Consider the following 25,777-nt stretch of genomic DNA (forward strand, 5'->3'; position numbering starts at 1 on the left):
AGTTTCCTTGGGTCATCTCTGAGGGCAAACTGGGGAGGTGGGAGACCCCTCCTCTGCACATATCCCCCCCCAGCCCTGGTGACTGGCACCAACCCTGCCGTGGCTCACAGGAAGAAGACAGTCAGCCAAGGGTCTTGGTCCAACCCTGTCCCCCATGAGTGTCCACAAAGACAGGAAAAAAACCCATCACACCTAACTTCAGTCTGCAAGAGAAGGGGCAGGAGTAGCCCCAAATAATCCCCTTTCCATGAGAACAAGACACTGGACACATCTTTCCCGCACTGCAATGCCTACCAGGTTTGGACAGTGGCTTCTCACAGCAAAACCTTCCCTCACAGATGCGTCACCTTGCCATGGGTGAGCTTCACCCCTGGACGGGATGAAGAGCTACAGCTGGTTATGGGAAACCCCTTGTCTTCCAGGGACATGGATGAGCTTGAACAAGGGTGTCCATAAGAGCAATCAGAGGTGGGATTTGCCCCCAGCCCCACTGACATAGCAGGGCCCGACCTCAGCTGAAGTCCTCTGTACCTGTGAAGACTTCACCCACTGCCCCAGGACTTTGGTCCAAGCGTGTGGAGGCATGGTGACCAAGGCTTTGGTGTCCAAGTGCTGCCCCAACCTGTCACTACAGCCCAGGAGCCTTCTCCTGCCCCGGCACAGACCTGGCACCCTGCAAGGGTTAAGAGCCGTGGAGGCGGTGAGGAGAAAACGTTCTTCTGATTTGCTTAATGAACGTTAATTAAGAAGACAGAAGATAGCAGATTCCTTCAGGGTAGAGATGAAAGGCCCGTTAATTAAATCTGGAAAGAGAGTGCAGGGCCGACTGATCCTCCTTCTGATCAGACCTGACAAGGGAGGCACTGGGCAGGAGCGAGGTGTGCCAGCGCCCGCAGCCCCCTCTCCCGCAGCCCAGCCGGGTTTCGATGGGGTGCTTGGGCGTGGGACCGACCACCACCCACTTACCTGCCTCCACCGCCCACGGGGCTGAGGGTGGCCCCATCCCAGGGGCTGGGGTGGGAGCTGGGTCGGTGCCCCTGGCTCTGGCTGCACCCCGGGCTGGCGCTGTATGACAGGCACACGCTTGGTTTCCAGCGGATACTTCCCCAGAAGGGACGAGCTGCCCTTGCTGTAGCACTGGGTGAGATGAGGTCTCCCTTGGCCAGCTCCATCCTGAGGAAAAGGAGGAGAAGGAGGTTTGGTCACCCAGCTCAGCGGTTTACCCCAGGTCCCACCCCAAAAGCCCGGGCACGGGTTAAACAGGAGCGGGTCAGAAAGGCACCGGGTACCACTTTGTGCCAGTGCATCTCCGTGCCAGGAGGGGCAAGTCTCTGGGGCCGGCTGCGCCCCGCCGGGATGGACCCCTCCTCCCCATCCCCGGGTTTCGGCACAGACGCTGCCTCGTCCTCCTGGAGCAGGCAGCTCCTGCCACCAGTGATTTGCTGAAAGGGGCTTTTCTGCCCAGAGCCGAGACCTCGAGAGGCTGTCGCACACTAACGGGATTCTGCTAGCAGCCTGCTGCCTCCTGTGCTCCCCACCACCCTGCCAGCTTTTAGCCCAGGCTTATTTTTAAAAGCAAAGCAGCTGAGCATCCCAAATGCCCCCCCAAAACCACAGCAGCCCTACCTTCCAGCCTGGCCCCTCTGGGGCAGGGGCTGTACTTGCTCCCACCCCATCCCTTGCCTCGGGACTGGAGCAGGGATTAGAGGCAAGTTCAACCGCACAACACCACGAGCATTTCAATCAGTACAGCCACAGCGCTCTGCCGCTCTCCCGGCACGCAGAGGCGTGCGAGGAGCAGGGATCTCCAGCGCCGAGGGCTTTGCGGCAGGGTGATGGGGTGGTCCTGCTCAAACGCAGCAGCCCCTTGGGCAGAGGGGACCAGCCCAAGAGAGGGCAGCCGGCAGCCCCCTCCTCGGTTCTGCTCACCACGAGGTGAAGACCCCATCCAGTGGGAAATGGCACGTGCAGTATAAATAACGTCTGGAGCATCTCTTCTGTGCGCTGGCTTATTTTGTAAACCTGAACTTTGCAAAATGTCACGAAACAGAGAAATGGGAGGCCTGGGATGAGTAAATCTCTATTAGAAATTCCCCAGGACAGCGGCAGTCATGTTCTTGTGCAGTGATGGCACATTACAGCCCAATCCGGCTCGGTGAACAGGGTCATGCGCGGCACTGATTGCAGAAAGTATTTAATTAACACTGCCGTAAATACAGCACTAGCGATGCCAACCAGACCACGACGGGGCAGGATGCTGCCGAGCTGCGTGAAGTTTTGCCAAGGCAGACAGGAAAAAACAAGGGAGAGCAGAGAAAATCCATCAGATTTTGCTCCCTGCCTTGCCCCAGCCCTTGGGGGCCTCAGGGGGGCAAGAGGAGGATGGGACAGGGACATCGCCCCTTGTCCCCTGAGCAAGGAGGCTTCACCATCAGCACCCAGACAAGGGGGAAAACCCTGTAACTGGGAAACGAGCTCTCTGGGGGCAAGATGTTCCCAAAGCAATTGCCAGGACAGGCACCACCACCCTCTCCCCCGATGCACGAATAGTCTAGAAGCCACCTTTTCAGAGCTAATCATCCCCAAATTTTCTCAATACCTGGCAGACAGTGAAAATAGGGACATCCCAGCTTCCCTCATGCATGACCACAAGCTCATCATCTCACAGATGAGCTGAGGGACACCAGATCTGACCCAGCCCAAGGACACAGGGTGACAGCTGAGCCATCGTGGTCCCCAGGACACATACTTCACCCATCCCATCGGGGCTCAGGAGGTCGGGGACCACGACAGGAGGAAGAGCCAGGTCAGTGCAAGACCAGCCGGTTTCAAGCACAGCCATTCCCCGCCTGAGCTCATCAGTAGTTTAATGATACCCGCCAAACAGCTTCAGTCCCTAATCACTCATCATATTACGGCTGCTCACAAGTGAGGCCAACCAGTACAAACCTCCTTGAAGCCTTTCTAATTAACGAGCAGGAGCTTAGGCTCTCCCAGCCCAAAAGCAGCATCTCAGATAAAACCAGCAGCCTTCCTGCTAGCCCGTAGCCTCCCTTGATAAACCGCTTTAATGGGCTTGTTAGCATCACCTGAGGCCACCTCATTGGCTAACGAGGCACATCTGTCTGTCTGTCCTCCCCTGCCTCCCTGCTGTGGGTGGGGAGAAGTCCATCTGCCCATGCATCCGTCCATCCGTCCATCCATCCATCCGTCCGTCCCCACCGTGGCAGGAGCCATGGGATGTGCCCAGCATGGCTGCCCTTAACCCTGTGCTGGGTCCCTGGACATGTCCCCTGGGTACCCCTGAGCATCCCCTTCACCAGGAGGGTGGGTGACAGCTGAGCAGCAGCAGATGCCACCAGATGGTCACCCCAACCAGAGACCCGGCTAAACCGATAACTGGGAGGGTGCTGGAGCCCCCTCCTTTGCTAAGCGACTCCCTGTACTGGTCTCACAGGGAGACAGGAGCGAGCTCAGGATGTTGGCACTGAGCTCCTGCCCACAAAGCCCCCGGGACCTTTGCAACGCTGGGGCACCTGCATCGGTGTTGCCACAACAGGCCATGGTTGAAATCACTCTCTGGGCTCTTTCCTGAGAGGTGCTGAGCACTCGCAGCTCATCACAGTGATAGGCTCTCAGGGGGCTTCGGAAAAGCAGGCTCGGAAAGTGCTTAAGCGCTTAAGTGCTTTCTGTGCTTTTCCGAAGCCCCCTGAGAAACCATCGCTGTGATGAGCTGTGAGTGCTCAGCCCCTCTGCCAGGGGCTGCCCTTCCTCAGCAACAGCCTCCCCCCCTTCCTCTCCCTCCCATCAATAAGGGATGGTCCAACAGACTCCGACAAATAAGTTGTGATACCTTTGACTTTAAAGCAGGAGAAATACACCCTCCCCCCCATAATGTGATCTACCGTGTCTTTATATTCCGAAGCGTGTCACCCCGGATCGGGGCTGGGGCTCTGATTTAATATTCTCATGGAAACCAGTGCCCTCATCCAATTACCACGGGGATTTCGGTGCAGTCAGCAGCTGAGCCGCCGGCAGCCCCCGGCATGGGAGTGAGCCCCACGGGGGACTGGGCCCACGCTGATCTGGCCAGAGCCACCCTAAAGGCACCGGGAGTGAATTTGCCACCCCCAGACAGTGGCTGTGCCAGGGACTGGGTTAGACTGAGAAGCACTGGTGCGAACTGGAAGCACTGGGAGAGCAGCAAAGGCAAAGCATCGCTCCAGGCAGCGGCGGAGAGCTCTGCCGGTAAAGTCCACGGAGATTTCCGCTTCCAGCGGGACTAAAATCCCTCTGTTTCGTACTCGAATGCCTGCTGCTCCGAATCCCCCTCCAGCCACGGAGGCTGGATGCTCGCTGGTAATCCTGCATCATTTATTTTCATTGGCTGACAGAAAAGAGTGCCGTCAGAAAACCAATGTTAGCTGTGCTGGCTGGCATATGAAATGTTGCTTTAATTGTATTTTATTTGGCAATAAGAAAATAGAAGCAGCAACAAACCCTCCAGATATTCCCCCCCTCCTCCCCCCCATTTAAAATTTCAATTTGGTAATTTTATGACTACGTTTCGGATAAAGCCCAACAAAGCACATTAAAGTAAGAGAAGTGATTTATCCTTTTCAGTGGCACATGATCTTTGGACATATTTTTCAGCCTATAAATATTAAGACGGTTTTAAAAAAAAAAAGATTGGTTTTTTTTTTTCATGTCAACTGTTATTTTTCAACCAACAAGCCATTATTTTTTCCAACCCTTGTTTCCAACCTTCTGATCTCTGAAGGCAAACCAGGGAAGTATCGGACATCTGAACCAAAATAACAACGATCACGGAGGAGCTTCACACCCTCCAGCCCGGGCCCGGGCGTCACACCGTGTCTTCCTGCGATTTTTACACTTTCAAGGACATTTCCCTTTGCAGGGAGGATAGGAGCAGAGCGACTTCAGCGCTCTTCATCCCCTTCCCAAAGAAAAGGTATCATTGATTTACTATTGAAATTGGAGGAAGAGGCTGGGAGACTCGTGCTCTGCCTCTCCTGACACTGATTCCGGGTGGGAGCTGCATGGGCTGGCCATGATCTGGGGTTTCCCTGACCTTTTCCCAGCATCTCTGCAAGTTGGGAGGATGAAACCTTCCAAACTACTGGGACATTTAGAAACCAAACCTCTGCCATCAATACATAAACCTGAAGATCTCTCTGTGCCACCCAGAATAAAAAACTCCGAGTCTTGACGAACCAGCCCCTCTCGGCTTGCCCGCCTGGCTGAGCATCGTGAGCATCCCTCAGGAATCGCTGCAGATTTATTTGCTGCATAAACCCCCTGCTCGCGCCCAGCGTGGCAGCGACGCCTTCGAAGCACCGGGTGCTGCACGCGGCGCGGGGGGCTCCGGGGAAGGGGTTAACGGGTGGGCAGAGGCAGCGCTGGGGAGTTGCTAGGAGACTTGGGGCTTTAGGATGCTGGATGTGATGCTCAGCCAATGGAGGAGTCCTCTGACAAGTAAATCTGCTAATTTGGGTTTCATTGATTGCTGGGGGTTAGGGGTGGATGTGGGTTCGGCTGAGCAGGGCTGACCCTCCTCCTCCCAGCCCCTGACCGATGCTTTCCCATCCTGCTTCTGCAGTTTCAGTTAAACTGCTGAATTAATCTCTTGCAATAAACTCGGCCGCTATTGCAGTTTGCGTTGGGATTCATAATCACTTTTCCTGCAAATATAACAATTAAACAGAGATGTCTTGGTAGCTCGGGTGGGAAAGCCGGGGCTCCCCCAGGCTGCCGGCTGGGATCGGGGTGCCCGGCCCCCCGCCGGGGTTAGTTTTTACCAGCCAAAAGCCCTTTTGGGGGGCTGCTGATAGCGAGGGAGCTGGGGGAGGCACCGCCGCCTCCTGCTCACCTGCATATGCTCCTCCAGATGGCCCAGGCTGCTGCTCTTCATGGAGGAAAAGGTTTTAAATTAAAATCTTGCCTGTGGTTTTTGGAGGTTTTTTGGCTGTTTTTTTTCCCCTCGCTTTCCGGAGCTCCGGCCCGTTTGCCGTCATAAGTATAGATGGAGCGGCAGCGCGGTGGAGTGGGGCTGGGGGTGCGGGGGGGCTGCAGGCGCAGAGTGGGGTTCGGCAGGGGTCTCCAGCCGGGGCCCAGCCCCACAGAGGCGGCCGTGCACCCCACAATGAGCCCCTTTCAGGCCGGGGTCAGCCCCAGCTCTCCACAGCCCTCCTTGGCCTCCGGGAAGTTGAACCGCTCCTCTCCGCAGAGCCCCCCGCTGAGCCCCGCAGCCAGCCCCCCTCATCAGCTCCGATGTCCCCTTGTGCCACCATCCCCTGCCCCGCCGGAGGGGCAGGAGGGCTCCCTCAGATGCCCAGCGCTCTGGACATCCATCCCAGCAGGATCCGACCTGGCTCTGCTCCAAACCAGAGCCTTTTCCCACACCGCAGCTGCTCCCACCATCCCCCCCCCCAAGTGTTTAGCCCCCGGCTTTGCAGGGATGGGATGGGGGGGACGCAGCCTTCCCGCTGCGCCCCGAGCCCGGCAGAGGAGCGAGACCCACGCAGGGGCAGGATCCGGCCCCTCCAGAGACTCTGGGATGCCAACTTTTCACAGAAACAGCGGATTACAGCGCATCAGCTCCAATCGATATGCTGCCGCGGCAGAAAGCAAAGGGAAAAGAGGAACAAAAAGAGGTTTCTCAGTTGTGGGGGATTTGGGGGTTTTATTGTGTTTGGAGGGAGGGAAAAAAAAGCCTGTGAAAGGACTGCGGGGGGGGAGCACAGCAGGCTCCCCCCCACTGGGGCACCGCTGCGGGGTGGGACCCTCTGAAACACGTGTGGTGCCAGGGAGAGCACATGGGAATGGGGAGGGCGCGGGGTGGGAATGGGGAGGGCGCAGGGTGGGCATGGGGTGGGTGTGAGGTGGGCATAGGGTGGATGCGAGGTGGGCATGGGGTGCTCCACCTCCACCCAGCACAGGGGGTTTGGCTCCTTCCTCCCCAGACTGGGGCACCTGCAGCAAAACCCTCCCAGCTCCAGGTACCGGAGAGGGGCGAAAGTTGGAAGAGGGGGTTTGGCAGAGAGAAGAGAGGTGAAGAGATGCTCAGCCCCTGCTCTGGTCCTTCTGAGTTCCTCGCAAAGAGCGACCAGGCTTGGGGATGCTCTGAACAAAAGTGGGGGGACATTAAAGAAGCTTTTTTTGGAAACCCAAAGGTCTTGCACAGGGATGAGCAGAAGAGACGCCCTGGGAGCTGCTGCCAGGGACCCACTTTTGGCTGCAGCCCAAGACCTCTTTGCAGGTAGTTTGTCTCATTTTCTGAGCTATCGATTCCTCCTGTGGAAAGAGAAAGCCCTGGCACAGCGAGCGGTGTTGCTAAATTCCCTGGCAGCTGAAACAGCCTTTTCCCATGGGATGGGAGGACAGGGGAGCCCGCACAGGGCAGTGACGGCGACAGGAGCTGGGGGGCACCGTGGACTGCCCCGCTGCCATGCAGGGACCCCCCAGCAGCCCAACTCACAGCAGGGAGAGCACCCAGCGGGGACCTGGCATGTTTTTTGCCACCCCGGGTCAGCGGCCTGGCAGAGGACCGGCCGGGCATCGCAGCACGCTCCCCGCGGCTGCTTGGGATGAGGCTCACGCACCTCCTCTGCATTCTGCGCTCTCGCCGGCGCAGGGGCGAAGAGCTTTGAAGGAGCTGCCCTTTCATTATTAATATGATGATGATGTCTGACGCTGTGTGTGCACAGCGACGGCTCTCTGCCTCCAGTGGCACCCTGCCAAGGAAAGCACACGCTGCTCCTTGGGGAGGGGTCGGTGTCCCCCCCGTCAGCCTTCCCCCCATCCCCAGCTCCGCATCTCGGATGGTAAATAACGAAGTGGTTCTGCCCTGCACAGGCCCTCGCTGGATTGGACCCATGGGACATCGGTCCCCTCGCCGGCTCTGGCCCTGTGATATCCTGGGGATGCAGCCCAAGCGCTGGCTGAACACGAGGGGGGTAAAGTGCCACCAAGCCCTGTCTTCTGGTGCCCTGCTCCCCAGAGGGTCCCGTCCCTGCCAGGGGCATGGAGCCAACCCAAGCCCAGCCTCTGCCCGCCACCACCGCTGCAGCTCTGCTCACTGTCTTGGACCACAAAATAGAAGATAGTGTCTGAAATTTTAAAAAAAAAGATTCATTTGAGTGCATGGGTCTGATCCCATATTGCTTCAGTGGTTTGCTGCCCCCAGGCCAAGCTGGGACCCCCCGGGCAGCATGGGCAGAGCCCGCTTGGGGAGGGGAAACGCCCCAGGAGCCACAGCCCTGGCAGGACCAGCATCCTCACATCAAACCTCTCTCCCGTTTTTGCCCTCGGGCCACAGCCTGAGACATGAATCATCCTCTCCGTCTGCCTATCGATCTGGGCCAGGCTGCTGGCAGAAACCTGCTCCCCACCCAGGCAAGCTGCTGTCAGCCCCCGGGGGGTCCCGTGCCCAACGGTGCCCGGCTGCGGTGTGTGCCCCAGTCCTTGGGTGCGCGGCTGCACCCTGAGCACCCAATCCCTCCCAGTGCGTCCCATGGGGCCGGATCCAGGGCTATGGGGCCACCGGGGCTGGCAGGGCTGGAGCCATGGGGCTTGACTGGCTGGGAACGCCCCTTCACACGTCCCCAGCACCACAGCTCCAGCCAGACCCCGTGATGGGTAACGCGAAGTGACACGGCTCGGTGTGAGTCAGTGATGAGCCAGGCCAGTGTCCCCGCTGGCCCCTGGCCCGTCTGAGCAGCATGCAAGCGCAGGGCTCACCCTGAGCATCGCTTGGGCTCCAAGAAACACGGCCCCCTCTGCCAGGCAGGCACCCTCCGTCCCATTCACCACCACATTGCCACGGCACCAGCCTGGCCACTGGGAACGGCACTGGGACCCGCCGAGGCGGACCCTGCACCCACACCCTCGTGGGCACCCCAGGGTCAGGGTGCAGCAGGGGCATCCCAGCCCCACTTGCACATCCCACGCCAGCCTCCATGATTCGGTGGGGGTTATGTCAAGGTATGTTGGATTGCAAATTAGACAGCAGCCCGCTGCACGGTCCCGGCTCCATCTGCAGCAAATGAGTTGCTGGACTTGGAGAGTGTCCAGTTGTGCAGCTCGGCGTGCCTAACACCCAGGGCTGACAAGCCACTGAATCACTCCTCCCCGCGCTGCCAGGCCACATGAAGCCAAGATACATTTCTTTTTAATGATAAGTTTTTATTGTTTGGAGTTCAGCTAAAACAGCCTCCTGGGTGCCTGCAGCCTCCTGCTACCAGAATGGCCAAGCGGTGCAGGGGCTGAGCCCGGCCGGCGCGGGCACACCAGACACACCACCGGTGGAATGAGTCGGACGGTCTCAGCTGTAGAGGGAAGTCCTTGAAAACTGTCCGTGGGGAAGGAGCTGGGCTGACGGCCATCAGTGTTGCCTGGTAAATCCAGACAACATCGCCGAAGCCAAAGGCAGGATTTGCACCTGGCCGGGAGACTCCACACATTCACACACACACTCACATACACACATACACCCCCCCCCACACACACAGAGGCTGTGCTGCCCTCCCCACCCCAGAGAGCCCTTCGGCACCGTTTGCTGGCCTGGCACGCACCCAACTCTTCCCAAAATGGTCTGTGTGTCCTGGAGAGGAGCTGCTGGGACCCCTGGCCCCCTGTGCACACAACCTGCACCTCTGCTGCTGCTGCTGCGGGGATTCAGCCCCCACCCCAGCAAAAATGCTGGGGGGTCCCAAGAGGGGCTGAGCCCCAGGGACAGAGACCCAGGGGGGTTCGGAGCAACCCCCAGCCCCGTTGTGCTGCCTGCCCGGGGGGACAGCCCCATGCTGCGGGAGGGGGAGCGTGCAGGGGGGGCTGCAGGGACCCCCCAGGAGGTTTCCCAGAGGCTTCTTGGCATCGAGAGAGAAACTAGCCTCCCCCCAAATGGATTAACACAGGGCTGAGCCATCGCTGCTCTCACGATGCTCCTCTGAACCTCTTAGCAACACTCCTGCCCGCAGGTCAGACAACCGGCAAATAAAAGATTTAAGGGAGGTGCCGCAAAGGTACGGTAAAGAAAACCACATCCACGCCCAGAGAGGTGGCGGTAAATCAGGCCGGAGAGGGACTCCTGCGCGGGAGCTGGCGGCACGCAGGGCCAGCACCGCTGCTTTGGGCTGGAAACGTGGGGGTTTGGGCAAGACACCCCGCTGGCTGCCAGTGGTGCTCCTGTGGGCATGGGTGTGAGCCCGTGTGCCGGGGGGTCTGGCTGCTGCCTCCCCCAGCCAGCACCAGCTTTCCACCGTGCCCTGGGTTTTGCTAAGAGGCCCCCAGCACTTTGGCTACCCTTGGGCACAAAGGTTTGGGGGGGGGCGATGCCAGTGCCCCCCCCCTGCCCAGCACCCTCCCCATCCCTGCCCACTGGTGGGACTGAGCCCCTTCAGCGTGGGGTGCTGAACTGGGGACCGTAGCTTGGAAAGGAGGTGAGCGGGTCCCCGGGACACCCAGCCCCCCCCCCGCCCCCCGAAACACCCCTGGACCCGCTGGCCCCAACCCCTGCCTTACCTGCTGCCGCTCCTCCAGCTGTGCCGCCACATCTGGGCAGCTGCGGGGCTGCGGAGCCCCGGGGCATGAGGGGGGGTGGGGGATCGGATCCGGAGTGACTCCAGAGCCGGGGGGGGCGGTCGGGGGGGGTGCAGGGCAGCGCTGGGGGGGGCCGGAGAGAGTCCCCGGGGCATCGCCGGGCGGTGTCCCCGGAGCGGGGCCGGGGGAGCCCCGGGGGGAGCGGGGCGAGCGGGGAGGGAAGATCCACCCCCGTGTCCGTGCCTGTGTCCTCCCTCCCTCCTCTTCCTCCCTCCCTCCTCCTCCTCCTCCTCCTCCTCCTCCTCCTCCTCCGCCGCCGCCGCCGCCGCCCGTCCTCCCGCCGCCGCCAGCCGGGCAGCGCGGGCGGGCCGGGGGCTGCGCCGCCGGGGAGGGGGTCCTGGAGGGGGGGGTCTGGGCACTTGGGTTGGAAGTTGGCGGCGCGATGGGGAACGAGCGCTGGAAAACCATGGGAGGAGCCTCGCAACTTGAGGACGGGCAGCAGGAGAAATCGCAGGTACGGGGCGGGGGGCGGCGGGGCAGGGGCCGGCCCGGGGGTCCCACCGGAGCCCCCCCCCGTTCTCCCAGCGAGCTTTTCTCCCGGTGCAGCCCGGCGGGGTGAGCTGCCCCCCGGTCCCCCCGCCGCGCGGAGACCCCGGGCTGCCTCCCCTCACCGCCCCCCGCAAATTACTGAGTTTATTTATTTGCAGCCGGTGTCCCCTCGCCCCCAGCGCCGGGGGTGCCCCTCGGCCGGGCAGCGGGCGATGCTCCGGGGCTGCCACGCACGCTTCTGCTGAACCACTGCACGTTTTAAACTGCTTAAATAACCCTTTAAAAGGGATTCGGCATCTCAGCTCCCTGCTGCAGCCAGAGTCATCCCTCTTGGTTCGGGGACTCCCGGCCTCCTGGCCCTCTCTTAATCTCCAGGAGCCCCCTTGGTTTTTGGGGGAGAGGCTGGCGTTGCGGCGGGGTGCGGCGAAGCGGTGGCAGAGCCTGCGGCGACGCGCGGGGGATCCGGCACGTGCTGGAGCCTGTTTGCACAACCCGCCGCACGTGTGCCAGCTCCTCCAGCCCAGCGGGCAGGTAGCGGCCAGCTGCCCGGCCTCCAGCCACCGAGCGTGCCGGAGCAGGTAGGGAAGCGCAGGCATGGCTGCGTGGCTGGGGCACGCGGCTGCCCTGCCTGCACTCTGGGTGCAGGCAGGGCGGGAAGGGAAGGGGTGCGGAGTATGGGCAAGCGTGCCTGGGAAGAGGTGGGGGAAAGCGAGCCTGTGAGTCAAGAGATGGAGCCAAGAGCTGGTAGCGCCTGCCCTCCCTCCACACCCCGGTGCTGGGAGAGGATGGGGGGAGCAGCCGGCCCCAGCCGTGAGACCCACTCGACCCCAGGTCTGCTGCTTCCCTATCCCCCTTCCACCCACAGCGACGCAGGAAAGGGACTTCTGCCTGACTTCTCCCTTCTGCACACCCTTCTCTGAGCCTTCTTCTCCTCCGTCAGCCCATCCATGCCAAATGGCTCCTTCGCCTCGCCGGAGAGGGGCTGCCCACCCCAAGAAGCCCCAGACCCCCACCCCAAGAGAGAAACCTCGCTCTCCTCTCCCCTTCCCAGCAGAGCTGCCTCCCTGGCGTGCAGCCCCTCCACGCAGGGGTCTGAGCGGTGCCATCCGGCTGGAGCCGCTATCAGCCCAGCTTTGTCCCTGCCATGGCCCCAAGGATGAGCTGGGCAGGCTGGATCCAGCCCCACCACCCGTACAGGGCTGGACAACACAGCCCGGAGCTGGTGGTTCATGCAGGGGGTTGCAAAGGAGGCACGCAGTTTGCTGTGCAGCCGGTGCTGGGCTCCCAGCTCCCGTAAGCTCCAGTGGAAACCCAGCCCAGCCCACCTGCGTGCTCACCCACGGAGCCGGCTCCGGCGCACTCGCCAGCCCTCTCCTCTCCCGGAGCTGCAAAGCGCACTGTGCTGTAGGAGCGGTAGCAGGCAGGCTTTGGATGACGGAAGAGAGCAGGTAACGGGAGCGGGATTCAGTTCATCTGCCTCTGTGCCTGCGGGGAGCGAGCGAAGTGCGGCGTTAGGCTCCGGGAGGGCACGGGGAGCAGCAGGGTGGAAGGGGGGCAGCTGGGGTACAGCCGCTGCCCCAGGGCGAGCAGGGATGGGGGCTGCAGCCCTGCGCAAAGCTGAGCAGCAGCAGAGCTGGACAGGCAGGGAGGGTGCAGAGGGACAGGGGCAGCGGAGCAGCGCAGGGCGAGCGGCTGGGATGCAAAATGAGCTGCTTGAGCTGCTCTGGAGCGAGCAATGGCTTTGGCAGGGAGTGGGGGACTGGCCCTTGCTGCCCCGGGGCTCCTTTGGGGCTGGGTGGACCCCAGCAGTAAGGTGTGGGGCAGCTGGGCTAAAGTTTGTCTCAGCAGCTGAGCCTGGGCAATGCAAACCAGTGTCTGCCTGCCCCAGAAGCACAACCAGGGTCCTGGTTCGTACCTGGCTGGGGGCATGGCTCAGGGGGCACCCAGTGATCACTGCCCACCATCCCACAGCGCAGAGCTTGCCTGGCAAGCCGGCAAAGAGCAGCAGCTTTGGCAGGAGCAAAGGGCACCTCCTCCTCAAAAAGCATCTCCCACAGTAGAGCTCAGCCTCTCCCGCCACCGCTCTCCATCCATGCTCCCCGGGGGCCAGCCCACCTCCACCTCTGCTCCGGCTGCCCCGGGGACAAGCCGGCTCACGTCCTTCCCTCCCCGCAGGCTGCATGTGCTGGAGCCGCTGTCTCCCACGCCCAGCACAGCCGCTCGCCTGTCCAGCCGGCTGAGGAGGCTGGGGGATGCTTGGGGGGGAATGAGGGGCACAGGGGCTGCAGGGACCCACGGCCCCAGGGTGCAAGGCAGCCCGCGGGCTGCTCATGTGGCATGGCTGGGGCACCGAGGACCCGGCCCAATGGGGCACGGTGGCCAAGCATAGAGATACTGCCTGAGCCAGTGCAGGGCATGGAGAGCCCAGCTCAGCTTTGCACTGAGGAGGCAACAGTGCCTCGGTTCCTGCCAGGGGCTCCCTCCCAGGCTCCAGCCCCAGCCCCAGAGCAGGTTTGCAAGTGAAGCTCCGCTCGTCCCGAGCACCTCCCAGCCTCGCAGTTTCTGCTCTCCTTAGGAAGGAGTGATTTGGAGACATCGGGTCCTCCAGCCCGATGGATGTGCCCAGGGGGACATCAAGAACCGAGGCAGGGGGATGTCCTGCAGCTGCCTGAAAGCCTTGGCAAGAAGATCCAGGAGCCCGAGCCCGTGCAAGGGACAGCAGAAACCCCCGGGGCCACAAGGGCCATGGCCATGGTGGGGCAGAAGCATGTGGCAGAGGCACCTGCAGGGCTCTGTGCTGAGAGCTGGGCATGCAGCTGCAGGACTGCTGCGCTGGGGGGAGTGTGGGGGGACCCACACCCCAGTTTGGAGCGTTGCTGGTGCCGCTGGCTGAGTGTTTCCCTCCTCTCCCCACTGCAGGTTGCCAGGTAACACAACCTGCCAGCAAAATGCCGTGGGACTCGTAAAGCTGCCACTGCTCGGGATCTTGCGGTCACAAGCAGAGGTGGTTGAGTGTGAAGGCGATCGGCCCCCTGCTCCCGCCCCAGTTCCTGGTGCCAGCGAGAGGGCAGCGATGCTGGGGCTCGAAGGCTGGAAAACAGCTGGATGCAGCTCCTGGGCAGAGCTGTGGGGTTTTGGTGTGTTAAAGCCTGGTTGGGATTTGTGTGGCTGCGGGAAATGAAGCATTGGCCGTGCACGGCTCCGCTCCTGAAACCCTTAATGCTCAGACGAGTCCCTCGGCTGTCGCAGCCCGTCTGCGTGTCCCAGCAGGCACGGTTCAGGCTGGGGACATCAGTGCGGCGGGGAGCAGCAGCATGTGGGACAGGAGGGCGCAGAGCCGGGGAGCTGAAGGTGCTGCGATAGCCAGGACAGCTGCGGGGACACGGTCCCTGCTCACCCCGCGGATCCCAAACCACTCAACGTTGGCCTCCGGTCGGCAGCCATCCCTCCTGTCACTTCTGCGCTCGCAGGGTGCCGAGGGGCCGGGTTGAGCCCAGGTCCTGGGAGTCCACGTGAGGGTGTCAGCGATGGGCATCTCCCACCCCCATCTGCCCCATCCTGCTGCTCCCAGGTGCCCCTCGTGCCCCCAAGCTGGGGCTCTGTGTGTACAAACACGGGGCAAACTCCTCGACCCTCTGCTTGCTGAAAGCTCCCCTTATTGCCTTTGACATCTCCTTTTAACGCACACCGAGGGGCTGAGCCTGGGGCTGCCTCATTACAGAGGTCCCTGCAGGGTGGCTTCCCGTTCAGCCTGGTGCCGTTTGCATCTCCAGCCTTGCTCCATGGGCTGGGGAAGAAACCCGGAGCATCCCCCGGGGCTGGTGGGAGATCTGTGGCCCCCCAGACCCTGCCCGGCCAGCCCCGCCGCAGCCGGGGTCACCTTAATGCAAATGGTTGCGGGAGCGTGAATGAAATGAAGGGTGCTTGAAGGAAGGTGTCACTCCAGATAGATGTGCACAGGAGGGGACAGGGCCTGGGAAATCTTTGCAGATGCAGCAATTTTCCCCTCATTTCTGGGGAAAGTAGTCTTTGTCTCTCCGAATCTGCAGCTTTCTGGCAGCCCTGCAATTCCTTGTGACAGCCGTGGCCGGGGTCGGGGGAAAATCGCAGCCTCTGTCCTGCAGGTGTAATGAGAAGGGGAGGCAGCGGGGCGGATGGGGGGGCTGATGGCGCTGGGTGGCAGCTCGCTCCCTCCGCGCTGACGGCGTTGGCACTTCACGCTTTGCAAGGAGAAAAGGCTCTTGGTGCCCACGGAGCAGCTCCCACAGGCTGAGCCGATGGGTCCCTGCAGCAGCGGAGCTGCTGGAGGTGCTCAGGAGGTTCAGAGACCTTTCCCACAGCAGCTCCCCCTCACCAGGAGGCTCCGGGACGGGTCCGAGGGCTTTGGGAGCAGCTCTGCTCCCCTCTGGCAGGCAGCAAGGGCACAAAGGGGAGAGGCGGTGTGGTCCCAACATTGACCCACAGCCTCCCCTTGCTGCTGGGGACAGCCCCTGCCTTCCCTCACCTCCTTGCTTTCCCCACAGTCCCAGGGACACCGGGAGTGTTTTCCCTTTTTCTCCCCGTATTTGTGCCCAGGGCAGCAGGGAGCCCTGCATGCACCCCCCGGGGAGCCGGGGCTGCTCCGGCTGCGTATCACGGCCTTAAATAAAACATGCCAGTGGGAGCAGGCGGCCGCCGTGCATTCGCTCTTTTTATTATTTCATACCTCCGGCTCCCAGGTGGGTTTAGCTGCTTTGCTCACTGAGCGCTTGCCCGTGGCCTCCGCATCCCTGGCAGAACCGCAGGGCTCCCCAGGGTCCCCGCATCCCCTCCTCTGCCACAACCCCTGTGTCCAACATCACCTCCCACTGTTGCTGGACCATCCGAAATCCCATGAGGGTTTGAACCCACCTCTCAGATAAAGGGGAGCGGGATGGGTCCATCCGGCTGGGTCCTGACGGCGTCCGTCTCTCTGTCCGCAGAGGATGAGCTGTGGGTACATCCTGTGCACCGTCCTGCTCTCGGTGGCCGTCCTCCTGGCGGTGACGGTCACGGGGGCCATCCTCTTCATGAACCACTACCACACGCCCGTCACCGAGTCACCCCCCGTCATCAGCACCAACCCCGAGGAAGCCAACGCGCTGGTCACCATCGAGAAAGCTGACAGCTCCCGTATCAACATCTTCATCGACCCCAACTGCCCCGACGCGGCGGGCACCTTCGGGCGCCTGGAGGGGCTGCAGAGCTCCCTGCTGCGCGCCATCACCGACCACGACGCCGAGGCCAAGGCCACCAAGAGCCAGCAGAAGGCTCTGCTGGTCACGGTGGCAGATGAGGTGGCCAAGCTGCTGACGCATGCCGTGCAGCTGCGCGCCGACTGCGATGGCCTCAAGAAGGGACACAGCGCCATGGGGCAGGAGCTCAGCGCCCTGCAGGGCGAGCAGGGCAGGCTCATCCAGGTGAGATGGGGCTGGGGATGCCGCACAGTGCTCTTTGGGGACAGACCTCCCCTTGTCCCCATGTCCCTGGGGCACAGCTGCTTACAGCCCCTGCCCCCGGTGTCCAGGGCAGACCTCCAGCAGAAGGAGCTGAAGTTTAAGGCAGGCACTTGGAAACTGCAAGTTTGGAAGCACAACTTCAGGTCCAGCTCATCAACCACCTGCATCTCACTGCCAAACCGCCCTGGTGCCGGCGAGCCGGGTGTGCAGCCTCCCACGTGTGGGTCTCCCGGCTCTGGGTCCAGTTTGGGGGCTCCCAGGAGAGCCAAGCACAGTACAGGACCATCCCAAGGGCAGTTCATGCAGCAATCAGCCTCCCCTTATTTACAGTCCAAAAAATTTCCCGGCCAAAGAGTTGTGCTGAAATGCTTACCTGGGCATGCCGGGGGTCTGCCGGGTGTTGCAGCAAGACCCAGGGCACGGCTGGATGCTCAGCTCCATGGCTGTCCCTCCTGGTGCTCATCCCCCTCCGGCTGGAGCTGCTCAATCCCCGCTGCTTCACTTTGCTCCCCGTCCTGCTGCTCTGCCACAGCCACCCCACGTCACTCGCCCAGCCCGGGTCACCTCGGGGTACGGCAGAGAGCCGGCGGCTGTCTCAGGACACGGCTATTCCTGCCAGCTCCGCGATCCTGTCCCCTTGCCCTAAGATGCTCTTTATCCTGCAGGGTGGCAGCACCGACACACCCAGGTTTGGGGACTTAGCCCCGGCGGCGATAGGCACTATCTGGACCCTGACCCCAGGCCAAAAAGCACCGGAGATGCTGTATGGGACCTGCTGTGGTTTTTATATCCCCACCTGGTCCCCAGCAGCCTGTACCCTGGCAGGGAGCATTGCTGCCTGCAGGCATTTGGGGAGCTGTGGGAGCGGGCAGAGCATCCTCACAGTAGAGTGGTGATGGGGCTGGGAGGGGAGTGGAAAGTGTCTAACCACATTTAACCTTGTCCCCACCATGTGTCCCCCCACCCACAGCTGCTCTCGGAGAGCCAGATCAACATGGCTCGGCTGGTGAGCTCCGTCAGCGACGTCCTGGACACGCTGCAGAAGGAGCGTGGCAGCGCCCGGCCCCGGCTCAAGGCCGACCTGCAGCGAGCGCCGGCCAGGGGAGCGCGGCCCCGGGGCTGCTCCAACGGTGAGACGGCATCCCTGTCGGTCCCCGGGGAGAGGGATGCACCCGGGGCTGCTCTCGGCAGGTCTCTGCCTAAGAAAAGGGGATGGAGACAACGCCTGGGGAAGGGATTTAATACAGTGGGGGGCTGGCAAGGAGATGGGGGAGATGGGGCAGGAGGAATATGGAAAGTTGTGGCCTAAAAGGGGCGTTTCTCACCATGCGGCCCCCAGTTGTCCATAAACCAGCCTGCAAAGCCAGCACAAAAGCCACCTCGCACCCCTGCAGACCTACCCATTCCCCACGCCGACATAGCTGGGGCAAAAGCAGAGCAAGAAGCGACCGTTCGCCTTCATTCGGGTGCAGATGGCAGCGCTGCATGGGACTCCGAATAAACAGTAACATTCATCATCATTTGGTTAAGAAGAAGCTGAGTAAGACTGTCCCGGGGCTGCGAGCACGTGCCCACTCTCTGCCTGCAGCTGCCTCCGGGCATCGGCTCCCTCCTCCCCAGCCGGGTCCCAGCCTGCCCTTGCCGTCACACGGGGACATGGGGTTGGTCCCTGCCAGCTGCCAGCGGGGTCCCCGCGGTGGCTGCGTCCTCCCCAGCACCGCTCGCCTTGAGCATCGGAGGAGAAAGGAGGGAAAGAGCAAGGCAGCACCAAGCCGCCAACTAGAGCTGGCAGCAAGACTGAGGGCCTGAAACAAATAGCAAGACATTAAATTAGATCATTAATTAACCAGCTTTCCTCTCGTCCCACCCCATCCCAATGCCACGCTGCAGGCTCCCGGCCCCGAGACTGCTTTGACATCTATGCGAGTGGACAGCAAGAGGATGGGATTTACTCCATCTTCCCCACGCACTACCCCTCCGGCTTCCAGGTCTACTGCGACATGACGACCGACGGGGGCGGCTGGACGGTGAGCTGCTGCCGTGCCGGGGCGTGCCGGGCGATGCCACCGCCGGCTGCGGGCTGTCCCTGCGCCGGGATGCCGGGGGTGGGAGATGTTGCTCTCGGCGCTTGGATGTGTCATCGGGATGGGGGATAAATGCTAATGGGGTCTGGCTGTGCACAGTGTGCCCAGTCCTGTGGGGAAGCAAGCAAACAGGCTTGTCCGCATTACCTGTGCCGGTGGCATCAGCAGAGCCGCTGCGCTGAGCCCTGTGCCAGAGCCCAGGGGCCCTGCCCGGGCCTGGGGAGCTTGGCTGGAGCTGGAGTGTGGTTTCAGGCAGGGACTTGGATGCCATGGCTGGAGTTCATCCTTCTTGGTGGGGCTGGTGCCTGGCTGGGGCCTGGTGTAGCTGCGGTTGTGCCGTGGGGTGAACGGCTGTGCTTCACCCCATCCTCGTGGTACCGGTGAGCTGGTGCTGGGGCTCAGGACAGACCCCAAACCCAGCACATTTCGCCTCGTCTAATGCAGGGGTGCCCGGGGCACCTCTGGTGCTGCGCTGATTCACTCACTCCCCGGCTGCCCTGTCCGATTCACTTTGCCGTCGCAACTGCAACGGCCCCGTAATCACAGTAATGGGGGCAGGGAACGGGGCGGACGGGGACGCGGTGCTGGCAGCCGCAAGCCTGGAGACCCCCCTCGCCCTCGGGGCCCCTTGGGTGCAAGCAGCCGGCTCAGGGTGCCAGCAGGGCAGCGAGGGGGTCCCCGGGCGGCAGCGGGGGTCTCATCAGGAGGGATGGGCAGGCAGCCTCTCCCCCAAGGACACGCTGGGTGAGCCGAGCCGGCCGGCGCCCCTCCAGCTGGGTGCTCTAGGAAACAAATCCCCACGATCTGATTCCCCTAAGCAGCTTTGAGCAATGCCAGGAGGGAGCTTAGCCCCCCTGCCCTCGGGGGGCTGATGAGCCTTCGGCCTCAGTCTGCCCAGAGCCCACCCTGTGCAGGACCAACCTGTCATGCACAGTTAGTACCAGTAGCTCCAGTGGGGAAACTGAGGCACAGCCCAGCCCTGGGGACCCCAGCTCCTGGGGGGCTCACAGAGGGAAAAGGGGGGACCCCACTGGCTCCCCAGGGTGGGGGGGGGAGTCCTTGCAAACCCTGTGCACAGCCTGCACAGCCTCCACCAGCCCCAGCCTTGCTCAAGTGGTGCCTGAAGAGCAGCCCAAGGTGATTAGCGAGACACTCAGAGGCTTATTTAAAGCTGCTGCAGCTGGGAGGGCTCCGGCTGGGCTGGGGAGGGGGCAAAGCAAATGATTTTACACCCAGCAGCACCGTGGGCTCCGGCAGCAGGGCCAGCACGGTGCTACCTGCAGCACCACAGCCAGACAGCACCAGGGCTCTGCCCTGCCCCAGCTGGGGCAGGGGAGCCAAACCAGGTGCCGAATCCCGGCGTTCCGGAGATGCATCCAGAGCAGGGCCGAGGGCGCTCGCCGCAGGCTCCCATTTCTCAGGGCTGCTCTGCATCGCAGGCTCCCAAACATACCTCCAGCCCCCCAGGGTGGTGGTGGGGTGTCTCAGCCATCTCCCATGGGGCTGGGGACAGGGAGGGGGTCCCTGGGCCACTGGCTCACCCAGGCTCCAGGTAAGCCATGGTACGGCTGAGTGCCATGGTGCAAAGCCTGGGAAATTTCCCTTCCCTCCTCCTCTGGAGCGATTACTCCTGACATTTGGGCTTATTTGCATGTGGGTGGGTGGGTGGAAGCGATGGCAGCAGCTGAATCAATTTTGACTTGGGAGCTTGGGAGCTGCTGAGCTAAGCCTTAGCCTGCACGGATGGCTTAGAGACCACGGGGAGCGGGGCAGGGGGAAGAGCCGCCCTGATGCCCTGTCAGGGAGAAACCCAGGCAGGGTCGCTCACTGGCTGCTGCTCAGCACCTCCCCGTCCCCACGGCGTGATCTGCAGTGTCACCCTGTCCCCTTGCCAGCGGCTGGGTCCCTGGGCGTTCCCCATCCCCTTCGCTGGGAAGGCTGAGCAAGGCACAGCCCTCGCCGGACCAACGCCTGTCCTCCCCGCGATGGCCGCATCCAGCCCGGGGTGGCCAAAGTCCCCTGCGCTGTGCGAGCGATTGCAGCTCTGGGGCTGTTTGCTGCCTATTTTGCCTGGTCGAAAAGCAGAAATCTGGCAGAGAGGGCAGCCAGCATCAGTGTCGATGCAGGGCAGGGTGACATGAAAGCGAAGAAATGTGGGAGGGAAGAGCCCCCAGCGCACCCCCCAGTCCATTTTGTCCCCGTCTCAGTCCTGCCCGCCAGCAGCGGGGCCATGGTTGCAGCCGGCTGGGGTGCGAGTGCGGGTTGGTGCCCGCCAGCGCCAACGGGACCATCCACCTCCTGCGCTCAGCGCTGACTTTAATTGCAGCAACACCCCCGGGCTGACCCGAGCCTCACAGCAGCGCCGCGCTGCAGCCGTATAATTGCCCAGCCTGACCCTGACGCCCCCCTTTCACACTCACCTCTGGAGCATAATGAAAGTAATAACGAGGTGATGGAGGGCAGGGGTGGCTCGGCATCCCGGGAGGCCTGAAGGAGTTGCCTCTTCACATACTGTTGTCTTGGGAAGTCTTTGCAAATGCCCCGTGCTCCTCCCAGTATCCCTGAGCCTCCATCGCTGCCCAGCTGGAGCAAAGCCCCCCGGGATCAGCATCTCAGCCCTGTGAGCAACGGTGCCGTGACGGCTCCAGCCGCCTCAGCATCATTGTCCACATACAGCACGTATTGGGAAGTGGTGGGAAAGCCAAAGGATGCGGAAGAAAAGGCTGTGCCGGCAGGACGAGGGCTGTGGCGATGTTAAGTGACAGCTTCCAGCTTCACAGACACCTGCCGCACCAGGGACACTTGTGGGGACGGCTTCGCCCAGCCTGCTCATCACCCGCCGGAGGGGTCCTGGCGCGGGCTGGGGGATTTGAACAGACACTGATGCATTTACACATGGACTGGGATAAGCCGGAGGCAGCGGCTTACCGAGACGAGCCCAGGGAAATGCGTGCTGTTTCCAAAAGATGTGATTTGTGTGTTGCCACGAACGGGGACGAGACAATTCTGCTGGCGGGGACAGGCAGGAGCAGCCGGGTCCCCAGGACAGGCAGCACCGCCGGCTGCGGTGTTTGCAGGTGATCACACGGGATTGGCGCTTCCCGGAGATCGGCTCCTGCGATGCTCCGAGTTCGTCTTCTCCATGGCTGAACCCAAAGAGGGTCTCCCCGCTGTGATGGGGGCTCAGAGGAATGCCGCGGGGCCGGGGCTGTGGAGTTCATGCCGTGGCTGCCGAAAAGCTGACCGGGAGATCGAGTGCTGCGGTGGTAGAAAAGTGGCGGCCGAGCACCTCCCCAGGCTGCGGCTGTGGTGGGGTTTCGAGCCTGCTGGGGGTTTGGTGGGGGCTGGCATCATGGGGCTGTGGGGAGCGGGAGCAGAGCCCTCCCTCACCGCCAACGCCATGGCAGGCACAGGCTGGTGCTCCCGCTTTTCTGTGTTTTTAACCCATTTTTCTAGGTTGCCTTTGCAGGAGCCTGTCCCTGCCCAACGAGCAGAGTGTGACCGGGGGAGGCAGAGAGCGGGGGAGATAAATATTTCAGCCTTGCCTTTAAAGAAGGGAAGGAAATCCTTTTTGCTTAAGAGGGGGTGATGCATATTTGATGAGGAGGAAAAGAGCAGCAAGGCAGGGCTGGGAGCATGGCAGCGAGCCTGCGGGTCACCGGTGCCTGCAGCATCCCGGTGCCTGCAGCATCCCGGCGCAGGGGGCAAGGAGGAGGCTCCCACATCCCCACCTGCATGTGGGAGAGGTGGGTGCACAATTGAAGCATGAGGAGGGACCATGCATGAGAGATGATGAGGATGGAGCAGGAGACCCAGGAGGACACAGGACCTCCAGCACCCACCAGCCATTCTGACCCAGTTTCGAGCCCCCTGGGGCTGAGGCGGGTGGGCAGCAGGGCACCAAGGGCTCCTCCAGCACCCAGGGTGATTGCTGAGCCGTGCTGAGGCTCAGCCAACAGAGATGTGCCCCGCACGCTCCCCTGGGCACCGCTCAGGCAATTGGCCTATTTACAACCGCGGGTCAAAGCCGATTAAGAGGGAGCATCGGTGCTGCCTCCGCCGCCTTCCCCGTGCGGCGGCACCGGAGTCGACATCGGCTGGGGAAAATCAGCTTCGGGCCCCCGTCCAGCTGTGCCATCCCCCCTCTCCCTGCAAGCCTGAAGAAAGCCCCTTTAAATGGGCTTAACCGCAGCTTCTCAAGTGCTCAACGCAGGGATAAAAATTAAGGCTCTAATTCTAGAAGGTAAGTACAGCAGGATCAGAGCTGTGCCATGCTGAGGAGCGTGCTGAAGCCTGCACTGGGCACCCACAGCCCCAAAAATGCTCATTTGGTGAAGGGCAAAATGGCATGAAGTTCATGAGCTGGGTCTCCTCCGCATGCCGGGATGAAACCCTGCACGTGCAGGAGGGCAGGAGCAGCCGGGGGAAGGCTGCGAATGGGTGTCCCTGCAACGGAGCAAAGCACGGCGGCTTCCCGGCCAGCGCAGGGGCTCGGCGGCATTGCCCGAGCCTGGGATGCTGGAATCGGGGTGAACGGGCTCGCTGGCACAGCCCGGCCCCAAAGACAGGGTGCTCTGGCCCCTTGGCTGCTGATGCATGGGGTGGCAGTTCCTAAATCACTGAGCACCCCTTCTCCCCCCCACCGCGGCCATCGGAGCGTGGCGCTTGGTGGCAGTCGGGCAGGCTGGCTCAGCCAAGTTTAATGCAATTAATCCAGGGCTGGAGGCTTAATTAAGTTCAAGTGGTCAGACACGGCATAGCATTTTCTGGATCATTGTCAATAAATCAAACCCGAAACTATGGATAAAAAAGGATGAAACACACAGGGCACGACATGCTGATGAGCAGATGGGAGAGAAAAAGGGAAAGGCTCCGAGGAGAAAAGCCGTGTTGAGCCCTGGGGATCTGGTGGGGATCTGGTGGGGATCTGGTAGGGATCTGGCAGGGATCTGGCAGGGATCTGGCCGGGATCTGGGGGCTCTGCAGGAGTTGGGGTGATCAGCACCCCACAGTTACTTTCTCTGGGATGGCTAATGAGGCCATCACAGGAACGATGCCTGATAACGGGGCGGCTGCCCAGGAGAGAGCAGGGACCCGGGAGTTTTACGTGGCACCGAGCAACCCGCCATTTGCAGGATGGCTTGGACTGACCTGGGCAGCGCGTGCTGCAGGGACAGACCTCGAGTCATGCTGTCCGTCCGTCCGTCCATACCTCTGCTCCTGCATGCAGTGGCAGAGCCCAGGCTGTTTCCCACACGCAGCTGGGTGCAGGGTGGGTGCCCACCCCTCCCGGGGGCCCCGGCCACCTTCCCACAGGAACACACCGGGGTTTCCCGAGCTCTGCTCCCATCTCCAGGCAGAGGATCCAGTGAAGTGTTTTATCTGAACCGACTCACCCGTCCCCGGGAGCCTGATCTGGCATTTCCCTGGGGACCTGCTCGCCAGCATCCCTCTGTAATTACTGAGTTGAAAGGGTTTAATTTGTGCCCGCGTCTAGTAAGACAGAGGCGGGGAGGGGTGGGGAGCAGGGGGGCTGCTCGGGGTGCACAGGCTTGGAGCAACCCCACAACCGACACCCCGCGTGTCTCCCTCCCCAGGTGTTTCAGCGGCGGGAGGATGGCTCCGTGAACTTTTTCCGTGGCTGGGAAGCCTACCGGGACGGCTTCGGGAAGTTGACAGGAGAGCACTGGTTAGGTGTGTGGGGCTGGCAAAGCCTGGGGTCCCCCAGCCCCCCCGGCAGATCTGGGGTTTCCTTTGCGAAGGAAAGGACACTGAGACCCCCTTGGCCAGCACTCACGTCCTAGGAGTGACGGCCCGGGCAGGCGGGGAGGGGACCGGGTGGCTGCACAGGGTAGGGAAGCGATGGGGCTGTTTGCCCGTGAGCTGAGCACGTGCCCTTGGCTGTGCAGCAATAACAGAGCGAGGGCCGGAGGGTGGGAACCGCTCCCCGTCCCACCCTGCACCCCCTCCCGAGGGACCCCTGGTCACCCCATCCCTGCCGAGGTCCCCGCACTCACCCCCTCCTTCCACCACAGGGCTGAAGCGGATCCACGTGCTGACGGTGCAGGGCAGCTACGAGCTCCGCATCGACCTGGAGGATTTTGACAACGGCACTGCCTTCGCCCACTACGGCAGCTTCGGCGTGGGGCTCTTCTCCGTCGACCCCGAGGAGGATGGGTACCCCATCTCCATCGCTGACTACTCAGGGACGGCAGGTAGGGCGGCGGGACGGGAGGACGCACGTGGTCCTTTGGGGCTGGGGGAGCCCACGGCCACCAAACCTCCTCGCGTTAGCTGTCTCCTCCGGCACTGGCGGCGGTGCTGGCTGCATCCCTGCAGCCACAGGGAACTGGAGGTGGGAGAGGGGCTGCGGTTGGGCATTTGCAGGGTGGGTGATGCCAGGTGCCCTGTACATCACTGAAGGAGCCCCATTGGGGTGCCCAGCAGATCCCCCCGGGGTAGGAGACAGCCCAAGGGCAGGGTGAGGGGCAGGAGGGGCCCATCACGGCTCCTTTCCCCCGGCGGCAGGAGACTCCTTCCTGAAGCACAACGGGATGAAGTTCACGACCAAGGACCTGGACAACGACCACTCAGAGAACAACTGTGCAGCTTTCTACCACGGCGCCTGGTGGTACCGCAACTGCCACACCTCCAACCTCAACGGGCAGTACCTCAAGGGCCACCACAGCTCCTACGCCGACGGCATCGAGTGGTCCTCCTGGACCGGCTGGCAGTACTCCCTCAAGTTCACCGAGATGAAGATCCGGCCCATCCGGGAGGAGAATTAACTGGATGGCATGAGCCCCCCCACCCCATGCCCAGCCCCCTGCCCTTCCCCACTGCCCCGCAGCCCTGTACCCCCCCCAGTTGCCATCCTCCCCAAGGGCTGGCCCATCTTCGAGGGGCCCCTGGGGAACACCTGCCTCCGGGGAGGGCGGCTTTTGCTCCCTGGTGCCTATGGACATCACTGGACTTTTGCTCCCTGCTGCCGTGGCTCCTCTGCAGCCCAAACGGGTCTCCTGGTCTCCTCACCCACGGCTGGTGCTTACGGCTGTGGCAGAGAGGGCAGCGGGACGCCGGGATTTGGGGAGCGGTGCCCAGCAGTGT

General features: G+C 62.1%; 1 protein-coding gene across 1 annotated transcript; it reads left to right on the forward strand.

The window, feature by feature from the left end:
* Positions 1 to 11,002: 11,002 nt before the first annotated feature.
* On the forward strand, positions 11,003 to 25,458 carry FIBCD1 (fibrinogen C domain containing 1; the record flags this gene model as incomplete). The annotated part of the gene is made up of 7 exons (XM_082327206.1): positions 11,003 to 11,074; positions 16,071 to 16,547; positions 17,557 to 17,716; positions 18,477 to 18,613; positions 24,268 to 24,364; positions 24,706 to 24,885; positions 25,199 to 25,458. 7 exons carry the CDS (start codon positions 11,003 to 11,005, stop codon positions 25,456 to 25,458), a joined length of 1,383 nt encoding a protein of 460 aa, XP_082183332.1.
* Between the last annotated feature and the right edge of the window lie 319 nt (positions 25,459 to 25,777).

The sequence above is a fragment of the Platalea leucorodia genome (assembly GCF_965183815.1).
Source record: "Platalea leucorodia genome assembly, chromosome: 15".
NCBI lineage: Eukaryota > Metazoa > Chordata > Aves > Pelecaniformes > Threskiornithidae > Platalea > Platalea leucorodia.